At 40.4% G+C, this 26648-nt stretch overlaps 1 protein-coding gene across 1 annotated transcript in view; it reads left to right on the top strand.

Moving 5' to 3' along the window:
• AR (androgen receptor) overlaps positions 1-26648 on the top strand; it is a 224647-nt gene that overhangs the window by 186529 nt on the left and 11470 nt on the right. Inside the window, exons 4-5 of the mRNA XM_055563642.1 lie at positions 15843-16130; positions 23593-23737. Of these exons, the coding sequence (XP_055419617.1) occupies positions 15843-16130; positions 23593-23737 (433 nt within the window). The remainder of the gene's footprint in view (positions 1-15842; positions 16131-23592; positions 23738-26648) is intronic.

Genomic DNA, 26648 nt, shown 5'->3' with positions numbered 1-26648 from the left:
GCAAAGTGATCACTAAATATTTTGGCTATCTAGACATTCTACCCTAAAGTTTAACAGTTCTTTTTCTCTGACTAGCATTCCAACATCCACCCAAAACCTCATCATGATGCTACCACATACCTTCATTACTCATGTCAGGGGCCTAGAAATCACAAATTTTAAGACTTTGGGTCCCACTGCCCACTCAATGATTGAATCCCCTCAAAACCCCTTTCAGCAAGCAGCAGAGTATTGAGTATCATAAAGACTTAACAATGTAGAACTCAGTTAATGGAATTTCTTCCCTTCTACTTTAACTCTGTAGATTAGAGCCCCAAAAGTCTCTAGGTTGGAGATGCAAGCAGTAAGTCTCAATTCTGAGAAATGCTACTCCCCACACACATTTCTTAGATACTTAAATAGTCCTACAGATCTGCATAATTGAGGCATGCACAGAGGAGTATAATTACCATATAAATTTTGACAACAACATGTACATGTGGCTCAGCAGTTACAGTTTCTGGTTTTCTTTTTTTGTTTTGGTTTTGTGTTTTAGGAGGTCCTCTGTATAGTGGAAATAGCTTGATGGACTAGGACACAGACAGGCCTTGTTTCTCGTCCTAGCTCTGCCACTTACTATCTTGATGACCTTGGGTAAATCATTAAATCTCTCTGAGCTTCACTTTCCCCAACTCAATTTCCTAACTACATTATGGGAATAATAAAATCTCCCTTACAAAATTGCGGTAAATTTATAAAGAAACTAACACATAGTAGGTACACAATAAATATCACCATACTTCCTTTTTCAGATGAAAATTGGTCTGTGTGCTCCCAGTCACCACTGGAGCCTGTTCTCTTTGCTATAGCAGTGTGGATTTTGGCACTGGTTCCTTGGTTCTCCAGTCTCTGAATTTCCCTTGAATTAACCCTTGTAGTCTGTCCTCCAAAGCCAATATTGCCATCTTCCAATTGGTTACATACATATTTGGTGACATATTGGAGGGTAAAAGTTATCTTTCTCTCTAATTGTAGTTCTCAAGTGAACTTTTATATGGAATTACCTCCAAACCACATTGTCTGGAACAGCATATATATGCTGTAGTCTGTCTCTGAATATTTGTTTTTATAGAACTATGGTTAAAAGTAAATAATTTTCTCTGATCATCAAAATTGATGATATCTGGTTCTGAATAAGTATCACACTTGTAAAATCACCACTTAAAATCCTTGAGTTTTTAAAGTGTAATAGCAGCAGATTTTATTGTTGTTTACTTTTGCTGTGAGTGCTCCAAATTCCCTCAGTTGCTTTTGAGAGAGTAAAATGATGTCATAGGCAATATTTTTTGAAGGTGCTATGCGGAAAACTAAGAGTACACAGCACACAAAAGGTCATATATACAAAAGCAGGTATTTTCCAAATATAACAATTTAGAAAAAAGCTTCATATGAGTTGATAACATAACTGTTTGTATGAAAACCTTCTACTTTTGATATAAGAAAAGTGCCACTTGTTCTTACAAATTGGAGAATGTATTCCTTAAGATCAACAAAAGTGTTTAGAATATTTTCTTATTGTCCTGAACTTCTACATAGACAATTTACCTGGGAAAGATGCTTTTTTAGAGACTTTTGTACATCCCTTGGGATCATGTTTATGTGAAGTAGAACTAAGGGGAAAACACACAACCATCCACAAACCAGTAGAGCCTTCAGATTGTGTATTACCAATAATATTTCCATGGCAATGGGTATATAGAAAGTAAACTGCAAGTGGCATGGCTACCCTGGATCACCTCTTTTAGAACCAAGTTCCGTTCTCTTCAGTCCATTTTATCCTTGCTACAGTTTTTAGATCTCTTAAGCCTGGCATAGAATGTATTTCTTTCCACTGTTTAATACCCCATTGGACCAGTGGTTCTGTGGCTGAAGTGAAAATTGATTGTTGAGGGACATTTCAGACTTTTAACAGTCAGCAATTTAAAAAAATGTAAGCACCAATCCTGAAGAAATCACCTGCGAAAAACTTGGACTGGAACTTGTAACTAAAAAGAAAATCTGGATCTTGACCAAGACAAAAGTTCACCAGCCTGGGCCTGCACAGTGTGGTGTATCATGCTGACCACAATGAAACTGAAAGAGACTAAGGACTCTCATCAGGGTGGAAAATGAGGCATAGAAGCTTTGATTAGTGAGCTGTTAGGTGCAGAGACATTAATTTCGAAGCATTCCCATCTCTAGGATGAGTAATAATGCTTGTAATAGTATGGGATTGTTTGGCTACTACAAGAAATTCAGAAGACCAAATAGGGAGACTTTGTTGGCCTCTGAGTGGCTATAAGGAGACTGTTAAATTTCACCTCCCTTCTCTCCCCCCATATCCTTTCCTCTCAACCACAACCACCACTTAATTCTTGCCCAAGAGGCACATACAAACACATATATGTCCTTTATTATATTGATCAATAAAGCAGAAAAGAAAGAGAAAGAGGAAAAACCCCCAAAACTCCAAATAAAGAATTTTCCATTTCCCAGTCTCACTTCTGTCTTACAGGTAGATAGGAAATGAGAAGAAAATCTCTAGTCCAAAATGGCAGGCACTCCTTCTCCCCAACTTTGCATTGCTGCCTCCTACATCAGAGGATCTGACTCAAGTATCTGATTATGGAGCCAGCTAACATGCTAACACATCTTCAGATTGCTATGTTCACCATGTTAGAAAAATTCCAGGTTAGATATTGCAAACCTCTCATAATGACCAGACACTGAAGAAAGGCTAACCTGATTTGCCTTATTCAAAATGAGGGTTCCAGAGGCTTTTATTGGGTATCCCAAAAACACCTGGAATGAGAGACTTGGGGACTTAAGCCCCTGCTCCTCAACAGAAACTCTGATGTTGGGGCTGAGGACTACTCTCTTAGTTGATTACTCCTCCCAGTGAGGCTGATGGTATTTCCCTACCTCATAGCTATGTGAAGACTAAGTAGTAGTTACCAATTCATGTAGCCATGACTATCATGATTATTGTTTTCTATAATATGACTTGGTATTAGCAGAGGGCCCTTTGATTGTTTTTGATCATATATGGTGGCATCAGGCACTGACTCAAGTGGATGCAGTGAAGCTCTGGTGCAGTTGCTTGCTTTCCAGTGTGCTACTGCTGCAAAGAAGCTTAGCTAACGGGACTCAAAGTGCTGCTTTGAACAAGGAGCCACTGTCCCTATCTGAGGCTCCTGTGGTCATTTTCACTTGGTTATTTTACAATTCACAAGTTTCCTCTTACCTCTATTTTGCTGGACCTCTGCCATGGAGTTTGATCATAACCTTAGGCTCCATCATTGAGCTGAAGGTAGTAGCTGATCCATACAAGTTCAGTAAACAAAGACCAGATTTCTGATTCCCCTGGTGGAACACCTCCAAGAAGCTAGCCAGCCATCTCTTCAAACAGACCAGGAGAGTACAGTAAGACATTCTTTTTCTCACTATTCTCAAAGTTAATGTGACTTCCCTTTTAGCAGTACACACACACTTGAACTTTTCATAAAGTGAAAGAAGGCAAAATCTAAGAACCAGTGCCTACTTTCTTGTTTTCTATTGAAGTTAAGATGATGGAAGAAAGTTGATAAGATTTTACGTCTTCTAGCTTTAGTGCCCCACACTATTCACTTACATCATACACTTGTTTCTCCATCAAGTGTGATGTTTTCTTCTCCCAGGCCAGCCTCAAACTTTGCATTGATGTAAGAGGAGAGAGCCTTAGAATTTACAATATTTTGCTATGCTCTGTCTCTGCCTCAGAGACTTCATATTGAAGCTAGCTTCCTTCTAGTGGATGTGGAATCTTTGAGGCCAGGGGCTGACAAATGTAAGGGTCAGAAACACTCTTCCAGCCTTACCTGGAGCCTGCATTTTCCACCCTCTTCCTTCTCCACTCTCCACCTCCACACACACACACACACACACACACACGCATCCACACGCACATGCACACACATATCTCTCTCCTTCCCTGACTAAACAACATTCTGGAGAAAAACCAAGGAAAGACTTCAAGGAGGGAAGAGAATTCATTTCCCCCTCTTTGGGGCAGAATTTTAATCTCCAGGCCAACAAGAGTTCCCCTAATGTGAATTGAAAGGCTAATGTGGTTTATTTTTTAACTGCTTTCTATTTGTTTGAATGTTGCATATTTATGCTAGTGAATTTTCCTTTAATAAAGCCATTAATACACCAGTTGTATTTTCTTATTTACAACAGACTGACAGAATTAATGCTGTTAACATTGGGCCTTTTTTCTTTTTCTTTTTTCTTTCTTTCTTTCTTTTTTTTTTTCTCTCGTTTGCTTTCCAGGTCATGCTGACCTGTTCGGCTTGGACTGTTTCACATTTGTTTTTAATGTCAGTTTAAATGTAATTGTAAAAGCATGTATTCTCTAAATTCATGTAGTTACTTTTTCCAGTGGAAAAGCCTAATATGTGAAACCATTTCCAGGCTCTGCAATTTCACATTAGCAGGTTTTGGGTAATGACCTTGTGCCCCTCACCCAGAATGGTATCTGGACAGTGAACTTCTTTCTTCTGGCTCAGTAGTCAGAGAGAGGAGACTTGGAAATATTTTCTGCCAGATCCTGTGCTTTGGCAAGCATGTGCAGCATTGCATATCATTCTATTATTAATTACGTTTACTCCTTCATGAACTAAAAAACATTAGACTAAATAGTCCAACATAAACCTTGAAAGATTAAATTTGATATTCTTTTCCCTGGCTATCCCTCTGACTCAGAATTGGAACTGGGAGAATGGGGGCATGAGCGGAAAGACCAAGAAGCCTTCTTGCCTGGGAGAATTTGGCCTATACTTGTTTGTGTACACTTACACTTGGATGCACCCCCTACTAATCTCTCACTCCATGCCTGCCAAGAACTGGCTCTGTTCCCTGTCTCTTATCCCTGTTCTAGTTATTCCTCACTCATCTCCAGCTGACCCTTCTCCCCACTAACATCTACCCTACCTGATAAAATTGAAAGAGTACTACCCGAGAAGTCAGGATACCTGATTCTAGTTCCTGCTCTGCTACTAGATAGCTGTGTGACCTTGGGCATGACTTGGCTTTGGCCTTCAGTCTGCTCATCTTTAAAATGGGGATTAGTTTCAATAGGAAAAGAAGAAATAGACAAGACTTGGGGCCTTCAAGCATCTTGTTGGCAATGGAATCTTTTCTTCAAACAATATCTGATGTAGAGCCCCAAATGAAGATACAAAATAAAGCACTGCTTTGAAAGAAGGCAGGGTTATTGGAGTCACATGCTCACCCCACTTTGCTTCCTCTAAGGGCCCTTTAAAAATCTTTGGGGCTCCATTACTGTAGTAGATTTATGTCTGGGGGAACTTCCAATTTGTTTCTCTCTCCTAATTGGTTTAAATCCCTGTCAAAACTCTGTATGTTTCATAAGTTAGCTTTTTCAGAAAGAAATTCATCTACTTGAGATAAAGGAAATGACATGTAGTAATGTGGGGTTTAGCAACTAGCAAGAGAATAAGAGGCATCATGTATTGTCTTATGGAATATATTCTGTGCTAAGCACCTTACGTATATTCTCTTAGGTAAAGTTATGACAACTCTGTGAGGTAGATCTTATAATTATCTTAGGATTCTTAAACCTGTCAGTATGGTCCTCAATCTTTGACTTGAAACCAGTTGCCCAAGATGGAAGACAATATTTTATAGGTTGCTACCCTAAACAGCTTTTCAGAATGTTGTCTAGCTAGAGATTCATTCTTGGAAAATGTCATAGCCTGCCCATTGGGATACACTTTTATAAAATTCAGAGCATTTTCATTGAGATCATCTCAACTTTCTCCTAATAATAGTCTTATGCAGTAGTCTGATCCGATGAGAAAAGTGAGGTGTAGAAGGAATCAAGGTATATGTTCAAGTTCAGATACCTCATAAGACTGTGACTACCACTGCCAATAATAAAAATCCCTTTATTGTGAGTACCATTTTAGAATTCTGATGTCATCATTGCATTCTGCCTCCTTAAGTTCAGTGAAATTTTTCACTGTGCTGTGGTCTTGGAGGGTTCTTCTGGTGGTGCTGAATCTTCCCTTTACTCTCAGATACCACCACAGTGTCTATATTCCTCATTAGCAGCCTTATTAATTAGGTGCTAACAGTTTTGCCAATTTATAGATGTGGAAATTAATGTACAGAGAGGTTAAGTCTTGCCCAAAATCACATAGCTAGTGAACAATTGAGCCTGGCTTAACCCTGAGGCAGTCTGACTCCAGGTTATTTGCTGTTAACTACTACACTTTATACATATATCAAGAAACTAGAAGGAAAAGGATATTCTGGAGATCATACAGCAGGCTCCCCTGGATCTTAATCCAGTGTTCCTCTGAATATCTAAGCCTAAAGTTGTACAGTGAGATCCCCTGACTCTAATCCTAGTGGATGGAAAGATGGTTGGCATGATATAAGCCAGAGGCCACAAATTGGTTTTCCACAGGCCAAAATTGGCTTGCAGAATTTTGTTTGTCTAGCATAAACAGACTTAGACTGCCCCTAGGCAGGGCATCAATCACTTTCACTGTCCCCAACTCACCCTATTTATGTTTACTAGGCTGTTTTAACTCATTTATGTATCTGTCTGACTAATGAAGATATTGAAGCTCATGACCCATAGATTTAAGTATTATAATATATAAGCACCTGCGTGCGCACACACACACACACACACGTAATTGCAAACATTCACATAAGTACAGCCTAGTCTGGTTTCACAAAGAATTTGAAGCTCTGCACCAAATGTACCTTTGTGTTTAGTCAGCATTTAGAATTACACTTAAGACCTGAATTCAGTTTTATAGGCAATTATGTGCTGAATAAACTCAGCTACTTTTTTTTTTTTTTTTTTCATTTCATAATGTGTCACTCTTCCCTTCTCTGCCATTTCTGGTTCTCTGTTAATCCTGCTGTACCTCCTTCCCCATATCCAGGTTTCGTTGCCTGTAGTCCAGTCATTCTCTACTCTTCAGGAATGGATGGAGAATTAAGGAAATCATTTTGGAGGGATCACTAGAATGTGCCAGGCATTATCTCTCATTTAGTTCTCATAAGTGTCCTAAGAAGTAGATGGTGGTACCCCCATTTTACAAATGAGGAAACAGAATCTCAGAGAAACTAAGCAATGGGCTCAAAGTTATTAAGCTAGTAATTGACGGAGCTGTGGTTTGAATCTAAGATTGTCTGATTCCAAAGCCTATTACCTTGCCAATACCACACTTTTTGTAAAGAAAGTGTATTAGTTTTCTGCTTCTGCATAACAAGTTACCTCAAATTTAATACCCATTTATCAGCTCACGGTTTTGTAAGTCAGAAGTCTGACACAGCATGACTGGATTCTCACCTCATTGTCTCACAAGGATGAAATAAAACTATTGGCCAGGCTTCATTCTAATCTGGAGTTCACAGTCCTCTTTGAAGCTCATGTGATTATGTCAGGATTCAGTTCCTTGCGGTTGTATGATTAAGGTTTCTGTTTGCTTTCTGGCTGTCCAACAGAGGCTGTTCTTATCTTCCAGAGGCTGCCCTCATTTCTTTCCTTATGAACCCCTCCAGTTTCAAAGCCTGTGGTCTTCCATATGTTGAGTCACCTGAGTCCATGAATATCTCTCCAAAAAGAGGCCAGTACCTTTTAAGGCTTATATGATTAGGTCAAGCCCATGAAGCATAATCACCTTCAAAATTACCTGACTTGTGACCCTAACTAAATCTGTCTATTTCTTTCACAACAGCACCTATATTAGTGTTTGACTAAATAACTGGAAGAAGGCATGTGTACACCAGGCATGGGGAATCTTGGTGGCTATTGTAAAAGTCTACCTATCACAGGAAGTCATTATTTTATGCTTCAAATTCCATGGTGAGATCCTAGGAAGAGAAACATCCTTGACATTAGGGAGAGGAACTTGGACTTTCTAAGACTTTGGAAACTTCACCTCACCTTGCCTGTTCTCTGTCCATAGATGAGAAAACCTCTATCTTGAGGTATCAAGGAATGAGGCTATAATAGTGCCTAATGGTCACAGTGGCTGTAGAAGCTACAGATTAATCACATCTACTTCTCCTGAGGAATGTACCTGGTTGGAAAAATCATTCTCTGTTGTTGTAGAGACAGCCCTCATAGGGGTCTAATGCCACTAGGCTGAAAAGTGAATTCCCAATAGGTTCAAGGCAGCAGGATCCAGGCATCATTTAAAGGACTCCAGTCCCCTAAATATCAGGTACAGACAAGGACATGCCTTGCCAATGTCCCTTTCTTGTCACTGTTTTGATCTATGATTGAAAGACAGGGAAGAGATGAAAAGGAGCTCACACACTGTTAGAACTACCTACCTTTACTGTCCCCTTTAACCAGGCTTCACTACTCAATTTGAGCAAACCAATGGGTCTCTGCCATAACACTGGGGCCTGTCGAGCCTGTACCTGGCATGCAAGAGTTAGATCTGGCTCTGGGGCTCAGGTGCAGGAGACACAAGGGGTGTGGGGGCAGCCTTCATGGATGAAAACAAGGCCTTGGGCATTGAGTAACAGCTGAGACTAGCAATCCTCATTGTCCAGCATTCCAAGTCGTCTAGCAACATGCTGGCCTCTGCTGCAGACAGAGAACAGAGGATCCCCAGGCAGAATGAATGGAATCTGATTTCAATTATGTTCAGTACAGTCACTCTCTTTAGGCAGAGAGGCCAGAACACCTGGTGCAGCTTGGGCCACTGTGGCCGCAGGGACAGCATATTATACAGGTCCTGGAGGCAAGTGGGAATGCAGCTTCTCTTCCTCAAGCAGATGCCCTATAGGTCTAAAGGAGGAAGATATGAGAATACCAGCCGAGTTTTCATTAGCACTATGCAGAGAAGGGAAATTATTTTATATTGATGCATCCCCCCACTCCAGAGTCTCTACACATAGTGAACTTGCTTGTAATGAGTTTGCTTAAGTCCACGAGTCATCACCCCACTGAGATCTGAATCACTGGTGGGAGAGTCAAGGTGACAGAGTGTATACCTTGCTAATTGCATCAGCACCAACTGTCCTATGTGTCCTTCCACCTTTTAGAAAAACCATGGATTCATCTATACACTGTTCATGTGATTTTTTTATCAATAACATGAGTAGGGCATGACAAATGAGATGGCTGCCCCAGAGTACAGTCTAGATTCACAGCACTATTCCATAGAACTTTGTAAGATGAAAGCTATGTTCTGTATCTGTGCTGTCCAGTGTAGCAGGCCACAAGCAACATGTGACTTTTGAGCACTTACACTGTGGCTAGTCTCCCATCAGGAAGCTTCCATAAGCCTCTGATCCTTCTCCATCAGAGGGCAGACATAATGAAAACCACAATCACAGAAAACTAACCAATCTGATCACATGAACCACAGCCTTGTCTAACTCAATGAAACTATGAGCCATGGCGTGTAGGGCCACCCAAGAAGATGGGTCATGGTGGAGAGTTCTGACAAAACATGGTCCACTGGAGAAGGGAATGGCAAACTACTTCAGTATTCTTGCCTTGAGAACTCCATGAACAGTATGAAAAGGCAAAAAGATAGGACACTGAAAGAGGAACTTTCCAGGTTGATAGGTGCCCAATATGCTACTGGAGATCAGTGGAGAAAACTCCAGAAAGAATGAGGAGATGAGACAAAGCAAAAACAACGTCCAGTTGTGGATATGACTGGTGATAGAAGTAAAATCTGATGCGGTAAAGAGCAATATTGCATAGTAACCTGGAATGTTAGGTCCATGAATCAAGGCAAATTGGAAGTGGTCAAACAGGAGATGGCAAGAGTGAACATCAACATTTTAGGAATCAGCGAGCTAAAATGGACTGGAATGGGTGAATTTAACTTAGATGACCATTATATCTACTTCTGTGGGCAGGAATCCCTTAGAAGAAATGGAGTAGCCATCATAGTCAACAAAAGAGTCTGAAATACAGTACTTGAATGCAATCTCAAAAATGATAGAATGATCTCTGTTCTTTTCTGAGACAAACCATTCAATATCACAGTAATCCAAGTCTATGCCCTGACCAGTAATGCTGAAGTTGAACAGTTCTATGAAGACCTACAAGACCTTCTAGAACTAATACCCAAAAAATATGTGTTTTTCATCATAGGGGAGTGGAATGCAAAAGTAGGAAGTCATGAAATACCTGGAGTAACAGGAAAATTTGGCCTTGGAGTACAGAATGAAGCAGGGCAAAAGGTAGTAGAGTTTTGCCAAGAGAACACACTCATCATAGCAAACATCTTCTTCCAACAACACAAGAGAAGACTCTACACATGAACATCACTAGATGGTCAATACCAAAATCAGATTGATTATCTTCTTTTCAGCCAAAGATGGAGAAGCTCTATATAGTTAGCAAAAACAAGACCAGGAGCTGAATGTGGCTCAGATCATGAACTCCTTATTGCCAAATTCAGACTTAAACTGAAGAAAGTAGGGAAAACCACTAGACCATTCAGGTATAACCTTAATAAAATTGCTTACACTTATACAGTGGAAGTGACAAATAAATTTAAGGGACTAAATCTGATAGAGTGCCTGAAGAATGATGGATGGAGGTTCGTGACATTGTACGGGAGGCAGGGATCAAGACCATCTCCAAGAAAAAGAAATGCAAAAAGGCAAAATGGTTGTCTGAGAAGACCTTACAAATAGCCGTGAAAAGAAGAGAAGCAAAAGACAAAGGAGAAAAAGAAAGATATACCCATTTGAACACAGAGTTCCAAAGAATAGCAAGGAGAGATAAGAAAGCCTTCCTCAGTGATCAACCCAAAGAAATAGAGGAAAGCAATAGAATGGAAAAGACTAGTGATCTCTTCAAGAAAATTAGAGATACCAAGGGAAAATTTCATGCAAAAATGGGCTCAATAAAGGACAGAAATGTATAGACCTAACAGAAACAGAAGATATTAAGAAAAGGTGGCAAGAATACACAGAAGAACTCTACAAAAAAGATCTTCAAGACCCAGATAATCACGATGGTGTGATCACTCACCTAGAGCCAGACATCCTGGAATGCTAAGTCAAGTGAGCCTTAGGAAGCATCACTATGAACAAAGCTAGTGGAGGTGATGGAATTCCAGCTGAGCTACTTCAAATCCTAAAAAATGATGCTGTGAAAGTGCTGCACTCAAAATGCCAACAAATTTGGAAAACTCAGCAGTGGCCACAGGACTGGGAAAATCAGTTTTCATTCCAATTCCCAAAAAGCAATGCCAAAGAATGCTCAAACTACCACACAATTGCACTCATCTCACACACTAATAAAGTAGTGCTCAAAATTCTCCAAGCCAGGCTTCAACAGCATGTGAACCATGAACTTCGAGATGTTCAAGCTGGATTTAGAAAAGGCAGAGGAACCAGAGATCAAACTGACAACATCTGTTGCATCATCAAAAAAGCAAGAAAGTTCCAGAAAAATATCTGCTTCTGCTTTATTGACTATGCCAAAGCCTTTGACTGTGTGGATAACAAAAAACTGTGGAAAATTCTTCAAGAGATGGGAATACCAGACCACCTGACCTACCTCTTGAGAAATCTGTATGAAGCTCAGGAAGCAACAGTTAGAGCTGGACATGGAACAACAGACTGGTTCCAAATAGGGAAAGGAGTATGTCAAGGCTGTATATTGTCACCCTGCTTATTTAACTTATATGCAGAGTATATCATGAGAAACACTGGGCTGGATGAAGCACAAGCTGGAATCAAGATTGCCAGGAGAAATATCAATAATTTTAGATATGCAGATGACACCACCCTTATGACAGAAAGTGAAGAAGAACTAAAGAGCCTCTTGATGAAAGTGAAGGAAGAGAGTGAAAAAGTTGGCTTAAAACTCAACGTTCAGAAAACTAAGATCATGGCATCTGGTCCCATCACTTCATGGCAAATAGATGGGGAAACAGTGGAAACAGTGACAGACTTTATTTTTTGGGAGGCAGGGGCTCCAAAATCACTGCAGATGGTGACTGCAGCCATGAAATTAAAAGACGCTTGCTCCTTGGAAGAAAAGTTATGACCAACCTAGACAGCATATTAAAAAGCAGAGACATTATTTTGCCAAGAAAGGTCCGTCTAGTCAAAGGTATGGTTTTTCCAGTGGTCATGTATGGATGTGAGAGTTGGATCATAAAGAAAGCTGAGGGCCAAATAATTGATACTTTTGGATTGTGGTGTTTGAGAAGACTCTTGAGAGTCCCTTGGACTGCAAGGAGATCCAACCAGTCCATTCTAAAGGAAATCAGTCCTGAATATTCATTGGAAGGACTGATGCTGAAGCTGAAACTCCAATACTTTGGCCACCTAGTGGAAAGAAGTGACTCATTTGAAAAGACCCTGATACTGGGAAAGATTGAAAGGGGGAGGAGAAGGGGACCACAGAGGAAGAGATGGTTGGATGGCATCACCTACTCAATGGACATGAGTTAGGGCAAACTCCAGAAGTTGGTGATGGACAGGGAAGCCTGGTGTACTGCAGTTCATGGGGTTGCAAAGAGTTAGACCAGACTGAGTGACTGAACTGACTGAATGACTGAACTTACTATGTGAAACTAAGGAATTATTTTTTTAATTTTATTTTATTTTAATTCATTTAAGTAGCCACATGTGTCTAATGGCCGCTGTGTTGGACAGTGCAAATCTAAAAGGAGCTCAGAGAGGCAGGTACTGAGATATAGTAGAAATGACTTAGTCAAAAACAGAGCTAATATGGCACAGGGAACTCTGGATTAGGAATAAAAGCCTCTGCTCTGCCACTTGGTGACCTCACTCACTCTGGCCTCAGCCTCCCCATCCTTGACGTGAAGTGTTGGATTAGCAACAGAAGTCCCAAAATAAAGGCTATGGCTTGAATTTAACTTTGGGATACAGATGAGTTTTAGGAAAATTTGTAAATGTTATATGAATGCCTTCTAACAGTATATGTATATGTATGTATATGTGTACATGTATTGTAGGGGCCGGAAGGTGGTCAAGCATTCACTTTAGTTCACCAGAGTTCCCACCATTCTCCTATAAACACATACCCAGAGAGAGAGAAACACACATACAAACTATTATATGTGTAGACACTGAAGGTTCACATTCTGTGAACCCCCTGGATGTGATGAGTTCTAAGGACCTTTCCTATTTTGTTATTTTACGAATCACTAAGCCACTATAGTTCCAGTCACTACAGTTCCCCAGACGTATTTCTGCTTTAGGCACCCGGCTAGAGGAATCTCATAGCTTTCTACCTTTTCCTGTCTGGATTTGATGCTATTATAGTTACTGAAGTTTAGGGTCAAGGGTGAGGGAGGAAGGCAGGGAGGATATAACCCTAGTCCCACTCCTCAACTCTATTAGGCCAGAAGTAGAGTTTAAGGCTTCTTGGGGTAGGCAGTATTATATAGTAGAAAGAACATTGGCTTTACAGTCAGACTACATTAAGATTTTTAGATTCTGTTTCTTGACAGTTGTGTTGCTTCAGTTTACTCACTTGCAAAACAGAGATAAGAAATATTCCTCACCTCCTAAGATCATTGTGGAGTTTAATGATATAATACGTTCATGAAGTAAGGTAAATAGAAGGCTGAGAAAAAGTACTTATCCTTATATCTCTTAGTTCACTCAGGCATAGGGCTAATTATATTTCTGTCCTCTCCCAGGCTGAAAGGGGAACTACATGGCTTGGCAACTTCTAAGCCCACAGTCAGAAAATGCCAGTGATGGGGAAGAGATTGTCTACCTCTAGAAACTGTACTAGAGGAGCAGATCCAGTAAGCACTACCAGTCTGTAGAGCTGCCTACATGAACCTGTGTCAACAATGGTTTCACCAAATGACAAGATATTGTGGGGGCCAGGCCTCTAGCTCTGGGGCAAGATGAGCTTAGTCTGCCCATACCTTCCAGCTTGTGCCCTTGATGGGAGGTGGGAGTTGACAGTGGGTGTGCATATCTCCTTATTACTGACTGTGCCCAAGCCTTGCAGAAATGATTGTTGGACAAGGTCATCTTGAACTCTGTGTTAATTTTCCAGGCTCCCTTGTTATTTTACCCTGAATTCTTCACTGTGCTCCTCTTGTAGCACCAACCCCTCTATTTTCTCCTCCTCTATCCTGGTTGTTAATCCAAACATGTGATTCATTCTTTCATTGATTTACTGAGTTGCACTATGACTGAAGTTTTCATTGCAAGACTTATTTTTTTAATTAAAGCTGAAAGCCAGTTCCAGCTAAGTATCTTTTTTTTTTTTTTGCACGAGCCAGAAACAGATCAGCAACAGGTTTTGTTGTATTCATCCATTAAAATTGAGCAATCAGCTTCTCTCTTTGTTATATACCTTTTAAAATTTATTATTATTATTTAAAGGGATTAGAGATAAAGTGGTTTATGGTCTGCCCCAGTGCAACTGTCTATGCTAGACATCAGAGTTATGACCTTTTCAATTATTTATATTTCTGCCAATATAAATGCTAAGGAAAATAGCAAAGTAAACATCAGGATGCTCAAGGACCTCTAAATTATGTGTATGAGAGCATGGAGGGGGAAGGTTCTTAAGATTTGAATTTTAGATTATTGTTGCTTTTTAAAATAACGTTATTTCTATTGATATCATCCTTTTTAATGGGTGCTTCCTAGCACGGTTCCCATTTTACAGGCAGATTATAAAGGCAGGGACATTCTGTTATTTCTTTAATACAGCTGGGGATTTCAGACTTCAGCTTCCCCCTCTCTCCTTTACTAAAGAAGAAAATCAATATATGTGTTGCAATGTATGTTCGACTATTAGTGTAAATATCTAACAATAACTTGGGCTGTTACAGTTGAAATGAGAAATGCTGCAACACCAGAAAATTCCCATTTATTTACCCCAAAGTGGGATGATAGAACAAGTCTAGTCCTTTTTCAATAGATCTGCCTTTCTGGTCTCCTTTCCTAGCAATCTGCTAGACATGCTGGACATAGACACAAGTACATCATTCTCTTGATTTAAAATGTTCCATATTTGCCTATCAGGTGTGTGATGAAGCCCAAATTTCTTAATATGTTATACATGTTCCTTCAAAGTCAGATGCCATCATTATTTTCAACCTCATAAATAGCCATTCTCCCCACACATAAAATATACACTCCAGCCACACTGGTCTCTTTTTCCCTTAAACCATCAGTGCTTTTGTTTATGCCCTTTCCATCCCTCTCTGCCTGGTGAAGTCCTTGCTATTCTTCAAGGTCCAGGTCAAATGTCACCATAATCACTTCCTGACCCCACCTATGCAGGAAGATTGTTACCTTCCTCTTTTGTTAATATTCCTGTTATAACATTCACCAGTTTGACATTTTTTAACTGCTAGATTTTTTAGTGGGCATTTATTTTTCCTCTCCCAAACTGGTTATGGCCTGTGTTCTTTTTGTCACTCAGAAGTAAGCCTTAACAACGGATATCTGTTGAATGAATGAGTGAACCATGAATATATTAGTAATGATTTAATTAAAGATTCAAAGTATGAATATTGGAGACCGTATTTAGGCAGAGCCCAATCCAAAGATATACTAGGTATGTCTGACAAGAGGATAAAGGAGAAAGCAAGATATGAAGGTTTGAGTTTAATAGGAATTTAGAATGATGAACCATTCATTCAACCAGTGGTTAAAATGTACACTTGTCCTTGAGGAGTTTAGAGTCTGTGAGCAGCAAAAATGATCATACTTGTTTTCTTAGCTCAAGCAGCTTTTCTAACAGGGTAGCTGTGCTGTGTGTTTTTTGCCACTGATAATAAATCCAACTTTCCCTTCTTTCCCAATAGCCCGGAAACTGAAGAAACTTGGGAATCTGAAGCTACAAGAGGAAGGGGAGGCTTCCAGTGCCTCCAGCCCCACTGAGGAGCCAGCCCAGAAGCTGACAGTGTCACATATTGAAGGCTATGAGTGTCAGCCCATCTTTCTGAATGTCCTGGAAGCCATTGAGCCAGGGGTGGTGTGTGCTGGACATGACAACAACCAGCCTGACTCTTTCGCAGCTTTACTCTCTAGCCTCAATGAACTGGGTGAAAGACAGCTTGTACATGTGGTCAAGTGGGCCAAGGCCTTGCCTGGTAAGTGGGGGCATGGGATATGGGATATCATATTTACTGAATGTTCTTTTGGGCCATGCACCACATCTGTTCCTTTCCCATCTGTTAACTCATGCAATCCTCACCATAACCTTGTGAGGGGAGAGAATGGTAAAAATCCCCATGTTAAAAATAAGGAAACTCAGAAGGGAAAGAGACACGAGTACCCCAATGTTCATCGCAGCACTGTTTATAATAGCCAGGACATGGAAGCAACCTAGATGTCCATCAGCAGATGAATGGATAAGAAAGCTGTGGTACATATACACAATGGAGTATTATTCAGCCATTAAAAAGAATACATTTGAATCAGTTCTAATGAGGTGGATGAAACTGGAGCCTATTATACAGAGTGAAGTAAGCCAGAAAGAAAAACACCAATACAGTATACTAACGCATATATATGGAATTTAGAAAGAGGGTAACAATAACCCTGTGTACGAGACAGCAAAAGAGACACTGATGTATAGAACAGTCTTATGGACTCTGTGGGAGAGGGAGAGGGTGGGAAGATTTGGGAGAATGGCATTGAAACATGTAAATATCATGTATGAAATGAGTTGCCAGTCCAGGTTCGATGCACGATACTGGATGCTTGGGGCTGGTGCACTGGGATGACCCAGAGGGATGGAATGGGGAGGGAGGAGGGAGGAGGGTTCAGGATGGGGAACACATGTATACCTGTGGCAGATTCATTTTGATATTTGGCAAATCTAATACAGTTATGTAAAGTTTAAAAATAAAATAAAATTAAAAAAAAAATAATGAATAAAAAAAAAAAAAAATAAGGAAACTCAAAAATCAAGAAGAACAGCATTACTGAGTATCCCATATGCCTCACATCAGCACACAACAATCACGTTCAACCCACAGATTTAATCAGCAAATTTCCTCATAATCATGGATCACACAGACATATCCTTATGTGCCTTAAGATGCTTTTCTACATGTGCATACACAAGTTCACACCAAAGATAATCTTGAACCTAACTGATAACCTGTTTTCACTATTAGTTAGGACCCATACCATGGGAACTCTTATAATATGGTATGGTAGAAGGAACATGGGGTTGGAAGTCAGAATACTTGGGTTCTAGCCTTAGCTCTGCTGGTAATTCATTATGTGACCCCTTCCCTTTCCTGGTCTGTTTTTCCATATGTATAATGTGTGAAAAGTGGTTTGGACTGCATTAATAGTTTTCCAGTTTTACTTCAAGGGAATTCCCTGATAAGTGCTCTTAAAACTATCCTAGGGAATTCCCTGAAAGTCCAGTGGTTAAGACTCTGTGCTTTCGCTGAGGGCATGGGTTCAATCCCTGGTTGAGGAACTAAGATCCCACAGTCTGCAGGGTGTGACCAAAAAAGAAAAAAAATAAAATAAGGATTTTATTAATCCTTAATAAAATAGGATCATCATAGTGGAAGGGTATATTAAGTGATAGTGAAAGAAATATGAAGTGTTTGTCTAACTTCTGCAAGTTTACCTCCAGTGATGAGGAACTCACTTCCTCCCTTGGCCATCTGTTGTTTGAAATGAAATAATTATTCAAATATTAGAGTTTAAAGAAGCCTCAGAGATCCTCTATCCCATATGCCTCACATCACATCCAGTGATTCACAAATGTTCCTTTAGCAGCCAAACTCTTTATTTCTCAAAAACATGGTACACATCCAAGTGGAGCTGGTTGATTTAGAGCCAGTGCCTCTCCCTCACTACGCCTAGAGAAGCCTCAGATCACTCTTGCAGAATCCTAGGGCCCTAGGGAACACAATGTGGAAACAAGTGAAGCATAAACTCTTTAAGGATTCTCTTAATCATAAACTTCCATGATTGAAAGATTCTTCTGAATCATCAACAACCAAACCTCTTCTTGTAGAATCAAAGATTAACCCGCCATTTAATAATAACTGCTAAATTCAGGATCTTAGTATCCCGACCAGGTGTATGGCAAAACCAATACAATATTGTAAAGTAATTAGCCTCTAATTAAAATAAATAAATTTAATTTAAAAAATAATAATAACTGCCAAACAGTTGGGAATTTATATTGAAAAGAGCAGTTTCATATATATTACCTGATTTGATCCTCATAAGAATTCTTTAAAGTAGGGATTCTTTTCCCTATTTTATAGATAAAGAATGAAGCTCTGAGAGTTGATGTTTGCCCTGCAGTTGAACATTCAGAAGATAGCAGGGCCAGAACTTGAGCCCAGGTCTCCTCCTAACTCCAAATTCCCTCTTCATCAAATTCTACCCCATAGTCTGTGTAGCACCCTCGTAGATCTCTAGCCTTGGGTTTTACAATGAGGGACCAAGTTATCCAAAGCCAGTTGGGTCATAACATGGAAGACATTGCATGTTGACTGTCAAGCTCCTTTTTTGTCTTTCCAATTCACAAGGCCCAGATACAACCACCAGATTTATGGGGTCACTAAGAGTCAGGCACGACTAAGTGACTTCACTTTCACTTTTCACTTTCATGCATTGGAGAAAGAAATGGCAACCCACTCCAGTATTCTTGCCTGGAGAATCCCAGGGACAGAGGAGCCTAGTGGGCTGCCGTCTATGGGGTTGCATAGAGTCGGACACGACTGAAGCGACTTAGCACCAGCAGCAGCAACACCTTCTTAGCTTGGAAATCTGAGGTTGACTAGCCAATAAAATTCCTGGGAAGAAGGCCCAAGGATACTGTCTGTGCCAAAAACAGAGTTCACAAAGGGAAGAAAAATACAAAAATAATAATAATAATAACAAAATTAAAAGTTACTTTAATTCTTATCAGTTATTCAGCTGAGCGTCTTGATGTTATATGTCTAACAGAGATTCTGTTAGACAATACTTTGGCCACCTGTTGCGAAGAACTGACTTATTTGAAAAGACGCTGATGCTGGGAAAGATTGAAGGTGGGAAGAGAAGGGGACGACAGAGGATGAGATGGTTGGATGGTATCACCGACTCAATGGACATGAGTTTGAGTAAACTCTGAGAGTTGGTGATGGACACAGAGGCCTGGCGCACTGCAGTCCATGGGGTTGCAAAGAGTCAGACATGACTGAGCGACTGAACTATGCTGAACTGAACAGAGATTCAGTTTAATCTTTCCAAGCAGTTGCCAGACACCTAACCCTACCATGTTATAGGCTACAGACTTTTTCTTGCATATGATTCCACTTAATCCTTATAGCAGTTCTATGAACCATAGGGGCTTTTACTCCCATTTCATATGACAAGATTCAGAGTAGTAAATTAACTTGTTCACTTTGGTGACTTAACAAATACAGCCATAGCTTGAGCTCACATCCTCGGATTTCCAGTCTTAGCAATAACCTAGTGCAAATCATTATGATAGAATTTGTGCAATTTGGAGTCACTGGATTTCCTCAGCCCAACCTCCAGGATGAGAAACTGTTTCCTTACATTAATAAGTCTGCAAGTTAATATCAGTTTACCATCTAGCTTGTCCAAGGAAATAATCTCTCATCCTGAGTCATTTAAAAGAATAGCCTCAAAAGAAAGCCAAGTACCATATTCATTAGAACTGTTATTCATGTTATCAATAATCACCTACTAATTCAAGTTATTTGCTCATTGAACAGACTGAGCTCTTGTCCTTTGAGAGGCACTGTGTTGGTACCTTGGAGAAGGCAATGGCACCCCACTCCAGTACTCTTACCTGGGAAATCCCATGGACGGAGGAGCCTGGTAGGCTACAGTCCATGGGGTCGCTAAGACTCAGACATGACTGAGCGACTTCACTTTCATTTTTCACTTTCATGCATTGGAGAAGGAAATGGCAATCCACTCCAGTGTTCTTGCCTGGAGAATCCCAGGGACAGAGGAGCCTGGTGGGCTTCCATCTATGGGGTCGCACAGAGTCAAACACGACTGATGCGACTTAGCAGCAGCAGCAACAGTGCTGGTACCTACTCACATAAATGTTGTGAAGTATTCATTGATAGTGATAGTACATGTAAATTGCCTTGTTTTGCACCAGCACATTAATAAATGATAACTATTGAGAGAGAGTGAGTAGATTGTATGTACACAGTATATTTATAATCAGATGTATCTGGCTTGGCATCTTAGCTATGCACTAGCGTGACTTTGAGCAAATCACGTGTCTGCACATGCTTCTGTTTCCTTGTTTGAAGAGATGGTAGAGCAGTTGCTACCTTGCAGATTGTTATCAACATAGAAATTATGTATAAAGAGCACAATAGCTGGAACATAGAACAGTCTCTGTAAATAGTGGGTCATTATTACAAAGCTTAGGAACTAAACCACTAAAATCATTTTAAACTGCTGCTAACTTTGCCTAGAAGTTCATTCATAGGTCCCAAAGATGAATTGTCTTCTTTGAAAACCTTGGCTGTCAGGTGCACTAAAGCAGCAAAGATTTCCTAATTGACCTTTCTTTAGACATGTTCTTCCAGAGGTTTCTGCTCAAGATTGCTAAGAAGTGATGTTGATTGGATTCTGCTGAGAAAACAGAGTCTCCAAGAAACTGTCTCTGCTCCCTAACCTGTTTGGTGTGTTTCAAAACTTGAAAATGACTTCTCTCTGTTTTTCCAAAACAGCCTGATGCATAGCCAAATAGGAGTTGAGTGAATGTATGTTGAAGGAAACCTGTAGGCTGAAGTTAGTGTTTCCTCAAATCATGACTTGACAGCCATACTATCTGAGCAGGTCTTTTCAAAGGCTGGATATTGGAGAACAGAGTTAGGTGTTATAATGAGATTAGACCTATAGGAAACTTAGCCCACTATGTTGCTGATGTGTACATAGTAATTAGGTTTGAGTTCTAAGCAGCTCTCACTAAGGATCATTAACTAGTATTAAGCCAAACTAAGCTATCCCCTTTTTCTCCTATGTTAGTTATCTGACATCTCAGTGAAGGAAAAAATCATTAGTATTGATGACTTCCTTACTAGTACAGTTTAATCCTCATACCTCCATGAACCCTCATATTCACACCATCACCATCCAAGGGTTTCATTGATTCCCACTGTCACCCACCCCAGAGGTTCAAGGTTCAAATTCCTGGACCCCTCCCAAAGAGATTCTTGGATGTTATGTGCTTGACCCTTGCTTTTTGTCTCCTACTGGAAAGAGTCCATCAAAGACATTCTGTTCTACAGAAGGGCTTCAGGCAGGAAATACTCTGGTGTCTGAAGCTGCAACTAGTCTGTTAGCATATCATTACCAGTGAAGGTGGGAGGCACATGCCTGGGAGGTAAGATTGCAGTCAAGGGTGGTGATGTGAGGAACTCTGGCATCTCTGATGTCTGGTAGACTTGGGACCTAAAGGAAACAAAAAAGGGAAATAGAGTGTGTGTGTGGCAAGGACCAACCAAACAGAACAATGTATCTAGATAGCTTAGATTTCAGACCTGACCCTATGGCTAATAAAAACTTGTGACCTTGGTAGTTTTCAGCTGTGACTTCTCTGGTCCTCAGTTTCCTCATTGGCAAAATAAGTGTCATATTGCCTATACTCCAGGGTAATTGTGAGAGCTAAATGAGGTCATCATCAGGAAAGTTAGAAGCGTTATCTAAATTCATATAACCATTCCTAATGAGGTACAGCAAAACAAAATTTTAGATAATTCTGGATCTGTTAGGGAGAAGATAAATGGGGTACTGTTAAGGGATAAGCTCTGAGGTGATACTCTAAGTATCCAACTATTTGGAAACCTCTGGGAGAGCAGAGCCATATCTGTTCTACCTATGTACTATTTGTGGAGGCAGAATTTGGGAACCTCTGTTCTCTGAGTTTAAGGGAGGTAATTTGAAGATCATCTAATTCTCATTTCATAAAATGAAAAAAATGAGAATCCTTAATCCATTTAATTAATATTTCTCAAACTCCTACTCAAATACCTGAGCTATATTATATACTAGGGAGGAAAAAATGAAAAAAGGGGATGGTCCCTGTCTTCGAGAAGCTCTAAGTCTTGTGGAGTAGACAGATATGTGCATAAATAAATTCCAGTCCAGTGTAATGAGTGCTATAATTAGATGGAACAACTTAAGATTCATTAAGATGGTAAAAAAATAATCAATAGGTCTTCTGCTTGGATGTGTTGGAAGAGGCTTCACAGAGAAGGTAGCTTTCCAGTGAATACTTGAAAGATGAGTAGGCATTTATCAGATGGAAAGTCTGGGAAGGGAAGAATACATTTTAGGGAAAGACAACTGCCTGTGCAGAGATAGCAGAGATTTAGAGGCATGAAATATGTTATATGTGTTCAGCAAATTGTGGGTTTTTCAGAATAGCTAGCAGAGAAGGCAATGGCACCCCACTCCAGTACTCTTGCCTGGAAAATCCCATGGACGGAGGAGCCTGGAGGGCTGCAGTCCATGGGGTCACTAAGAGTCAGACACGACTGAGTGACTTCACTTTCACTCTTCACTTTCAAGCATTGGAGAAGGAAATGGCAACCCACTCCAGTGTTCTTGCCTTGAGAATCCCAGGGACGGGGGAGCCTGATGGGCTGCCATCTATGGGGTCGCACAGAGTCGAACACGACTGAAGCGACTTAGCAGCAGCAGCAGCAGAATAGCTAGAACCTAAATTATGAGAAGATAAATGATAAGAAGTTAGTCTAAGAAGGTAGGTCATAAAAAGCCTGTTTGTGTGTACATAATGGCAGTTGGCAGGAATGGCAGTAGGGTAGGAAACTAGAAGTGCCAGGTACTTGTTGAATAGAAAATAATGGAGAGGAATTGGGAGTCAGGAAAGGATTGGAGAAAAGAGATGAAGCCTGAAGGTGAAGAAGAAGGCATGGATGTCAAAGGCATTTCACCATATGCTGATATGTAATAGTATCCCTTTTCCAGGGTTGTTAGAGGGTACAAACAAGATTATAGCTAGAAAAGAGCTTTGTAAAATGAAAAATGCTGTTCATGTGAGAAAAATGATTATTACACTCCATCTTCAGAAAGGCAGTGAGCCTTTCTGAAGATCAAGAGCATGGGCTTTGGAATAAGACCGGCTTTGGAACTTGGTCTGCCAGGTAGTAGCCTTATGATCTTGGAAAAATTCTTAACTTTTCTGTGACTCACTTCTACTGATTCACAGACTGGGCACGATAATATACACTTTATTGGATTGTTGTTGAGTATTAAATGAATTAATATAAGTAATATACTTATTAAAAAGTTAATTCATTGTAAACAGTCAGTGTTAGATTATTATTCTCTTCCAATGGGCAGTGCGCTTTTTGCCTCTGTTACCATCTCTTTTGAGCAGCTTGATGAATTAGGGAGCACAAATAATTATCTCCACCATATACTTTGTTCTCCTCTTACTCGCCATCATTGATGGTCCCTGGGTCTTCTCAGGGGCAGCCTGAGTACCAGAAATTCTCAGTCCAGCAGAGTCCCAGATTTCACTTAGACCATCAGTGCTCAGTCTGACCATTGCCTCTGTCCTATCTCCAGGCTTTCGCAACTTGCACGTGGAAGACCAGATGGCAGTCATTCAGTACTCCTGGATGGGGCTTATGGTGTTTGCCATGGGCTGGCGGTCCTTCACCAATGTCAACTCCAGGATGCTGTACTTTGCCCCTGACCTGGTTTTCAATGAGTAAGTGCTTATGGGCCCAGAACTCACATAGACACCGACCTGGTTCATGGCGATAACGGTAATGGAAGTAATGGTGAGAGTTATTTCATTTGACCTTTACATGAGGCAGTAGAGGCCTAGCCAACCTATTAAGTCTAAAGTGGTTTTGCCTGGCTGAAAGGCCAATTGATAGGAGGGAAGGGGGGAAGGCCATCACTTTTCCTGATCAAGACACAATCCTGGTAATTTGGCAGTGCTTCTGACCTGCTTTTAGCTTATCTCAGACCCTCATGTCAGGGTCCTTCTTCACTCTGGGCAACATAAGGAGTGAACAGAAACACTCTAGATCTGAAGGCTGAAGCGCCCTTGGTCCCTTTGCCACCACCAAAAGCTACTGCCAGTCACCTTTTGTTGAGAAACTCCTATGTGCCAGGACTATACTAGATATTTTCCTAATTCTTTCTCATTGAGCCCACATTTTAATGGTTAAATCAAGTTATGATAACTTGATTTCACCTTTAAAATATTTTTTAATGGATGGGGGAAATTAGGCTCAACAAAATAGTGATTCATCCAAGAATATTAAATAGTGCATGTTGGCAACAGAATTCAAAGTATGACTGTGTAACTCCCAGCTTTTATACTGCCTCCTGGTGGTAAGTGATGAAGAAGAGCAACTCCACCATTTTCTGGCATGTGACCTTGGCCCAGTCAGTTCCTTCTTCTTAAAAACAAGTTTAATTAATACTTGCCTTGCCCACCAGCTCTATTTACCCTTCATAAATTTAGCCAAGAGCTCAAATTTTAGAAGTATATTTTTCTTAACTGAAACCTCTGTTGTATTATTTCCTACATCATTGTCTGATTAACAGTTTCCTCAGCTGTTAATAAAATAAAACTTCCTTCAATGGTTTGTTATGACAACTAAATAGGAGCTAATGGATGTGAAATGTCTGGCTCACAATGGGCAAGAAATAAAAAGAAGTACCTTTCCAATATTCTCTTTTCCTAGTACTGATAATCTTTTCTGTGTCTCTATTTTAGGTCCCTCATGGTATTGTGAATGTTGTTGTTCAGTTGCAGGAGCCATGTGTGACTCCTTGTGGCACCACGGACTGAAGCATGTCAGACTCCCTTGCCTTTCATTTTCTCCTGGAGTTTGTGCAAATTCATGCCCATTGAATGCTATCTGACCATCTCATCTTCTGCCGCCCCCTTCTTCTTTGCCTTCAGTCTTTCCCAGCATCCAGATCTTTTCCAATGAGTCAGGTCTTCACATCAGGTGGCCAAAGTATTAGAGTTTCAGCTTCAGCCCTTCCAATGAACATTCAGGGTTGATTTCCTTTAAGACTGATTGGTGTTATCTCCTTTCAACCCAAGGGACTCTCAAGAGTCTTCTCCCGCACCACAATTCAAAAGAAGCAATTCTTTGGCGCTCAGCCTTCTTTATGGTCCAATTCTCACATCTGTACATGACTACTGGAAAAATCATAGCTTTGACTAAACAGACCTTTGTTGGCAAAGTGATATCTCTGCTTTTAATACACCGTCTAGGTTTGTCATAGCTTTCCTTCCAAGGAACATCATCTTTTAATTTCATGGCTGCAGTCACCATCTGCAGTGATTTTGGAGCCCAAGAAAATAGTCTGGCATGCTGCTTCTACCTTTTCCCCTTCTACTTGCCATGAAGTGATGGGACCAGATGCCATGATCTTAGTTTTTTGAATATTGAGTTGTAAGCCAGCTTTTTCACTCTCCTCTTTCACCTTCATCAAGAGGCTCTTTAGTTCCTCTTCACTTCCTGCCATTAGAGTGGCATGATCTACATATCTTAGGTTGTTGATACTTCTCCCAGCAATCTTGATTCCAGTTTGTGATTCATGCAGACTGGCATTTTGAATGATGTACTCTGGATATAAGTTAAATAAGCATGGTGACTATATACAGTCTTGTCATATTATTTTCCCAATTTTGAACCAGTCTGTAGTTCCATGTCTAGTTCTAACTGTTGCTTCTTGACTTGCATACAGGTTTCTCAGGAGACAGGTAAGATAGTCTGGTATTCCCATTTCTTTAAGAATTGTCTGCAGTTTGTTGTGATCCACATAGTCAAAGGCTTTAGCATAGTCAGTGAAGCAGTAGTAGATGTTTTAGTATTACCTTGCTTTCACTATGATCCACCGAATGTTTGCAACTTGATCTCTGGTTTCTCACCATAGAGAACCCCTTTGGTCCAGGAATGAACTGACCTTTCCTTTCCTCCAGCCCTCTAACCCAGAAGAACCTTAAAATAAAATCTACAGGCCAGTGGTTCCTCCCATTACAGCAATGCCATATGGGGGAAAATAAATGTCCCCAGCTGCCCTCTTCCAACTCAGCCAGCCCTGGTAGCCAGAAGCTAAGAATAACCAATGAGCTTTTGGCACAACCTGCTTCATGGTTTCCAGATATCCAAAGAGGTACCTATGATGCCATCTTCTGGGTCAGGCGTTAAAAAGCCCTCTTCCTGTTCTCTTCTCACTGTGCTCCAGTGATTAAATCACCTACCCCATCCAGAGCCCAAAGACCTTTGAACCTTTGTAAGGTGATAATTGGCAATTTTCTAAATCTTCATTTCCTCTTCCACCTCTGTATATACATATATATATACACATATATGTGGCACCCTACCTCAGCTTTCTACTCCACTTCCATGCACCTCATCAAAAGGTACTATAGGATTCCACACAGAGTCAGGGTCCTCCATGAAGCCCCAGGGCTCCTGAAATATCAGGTCCCCTTCCTCTTATAGGAACTGACTATGTTAGAGTTCTTAAAATCCCTAGAATCATCTAAACCAATGCTTCTCAATGGGGATTGATTTTTCCTGACAAATGGTTTTTAATTGTGTAGTACATTTTTGCATGTTGGAATATGTTTAACATCCCTGGTA

The sequence above is a fragment of the Bubalus kerabau genome, chromosome X (assembly GCF_029407905.1).
Source record: "Bubalus kerabau isolate K-KA32 ecotype Philippines breed swamp buffalo chromosome X, PCC_UOA_SB_1v2, whole genome shotgun sequence".
Classification (NCBI taxonomy): Eukaryota; Metazoa; Chordata; class Mammalia; order Artiodactyla; family Bovidae; genus Bubalus; species Bubalus kerabau.
This window is presented reverse-complemented; position numbering and strand designations above follow the sequence as displayed.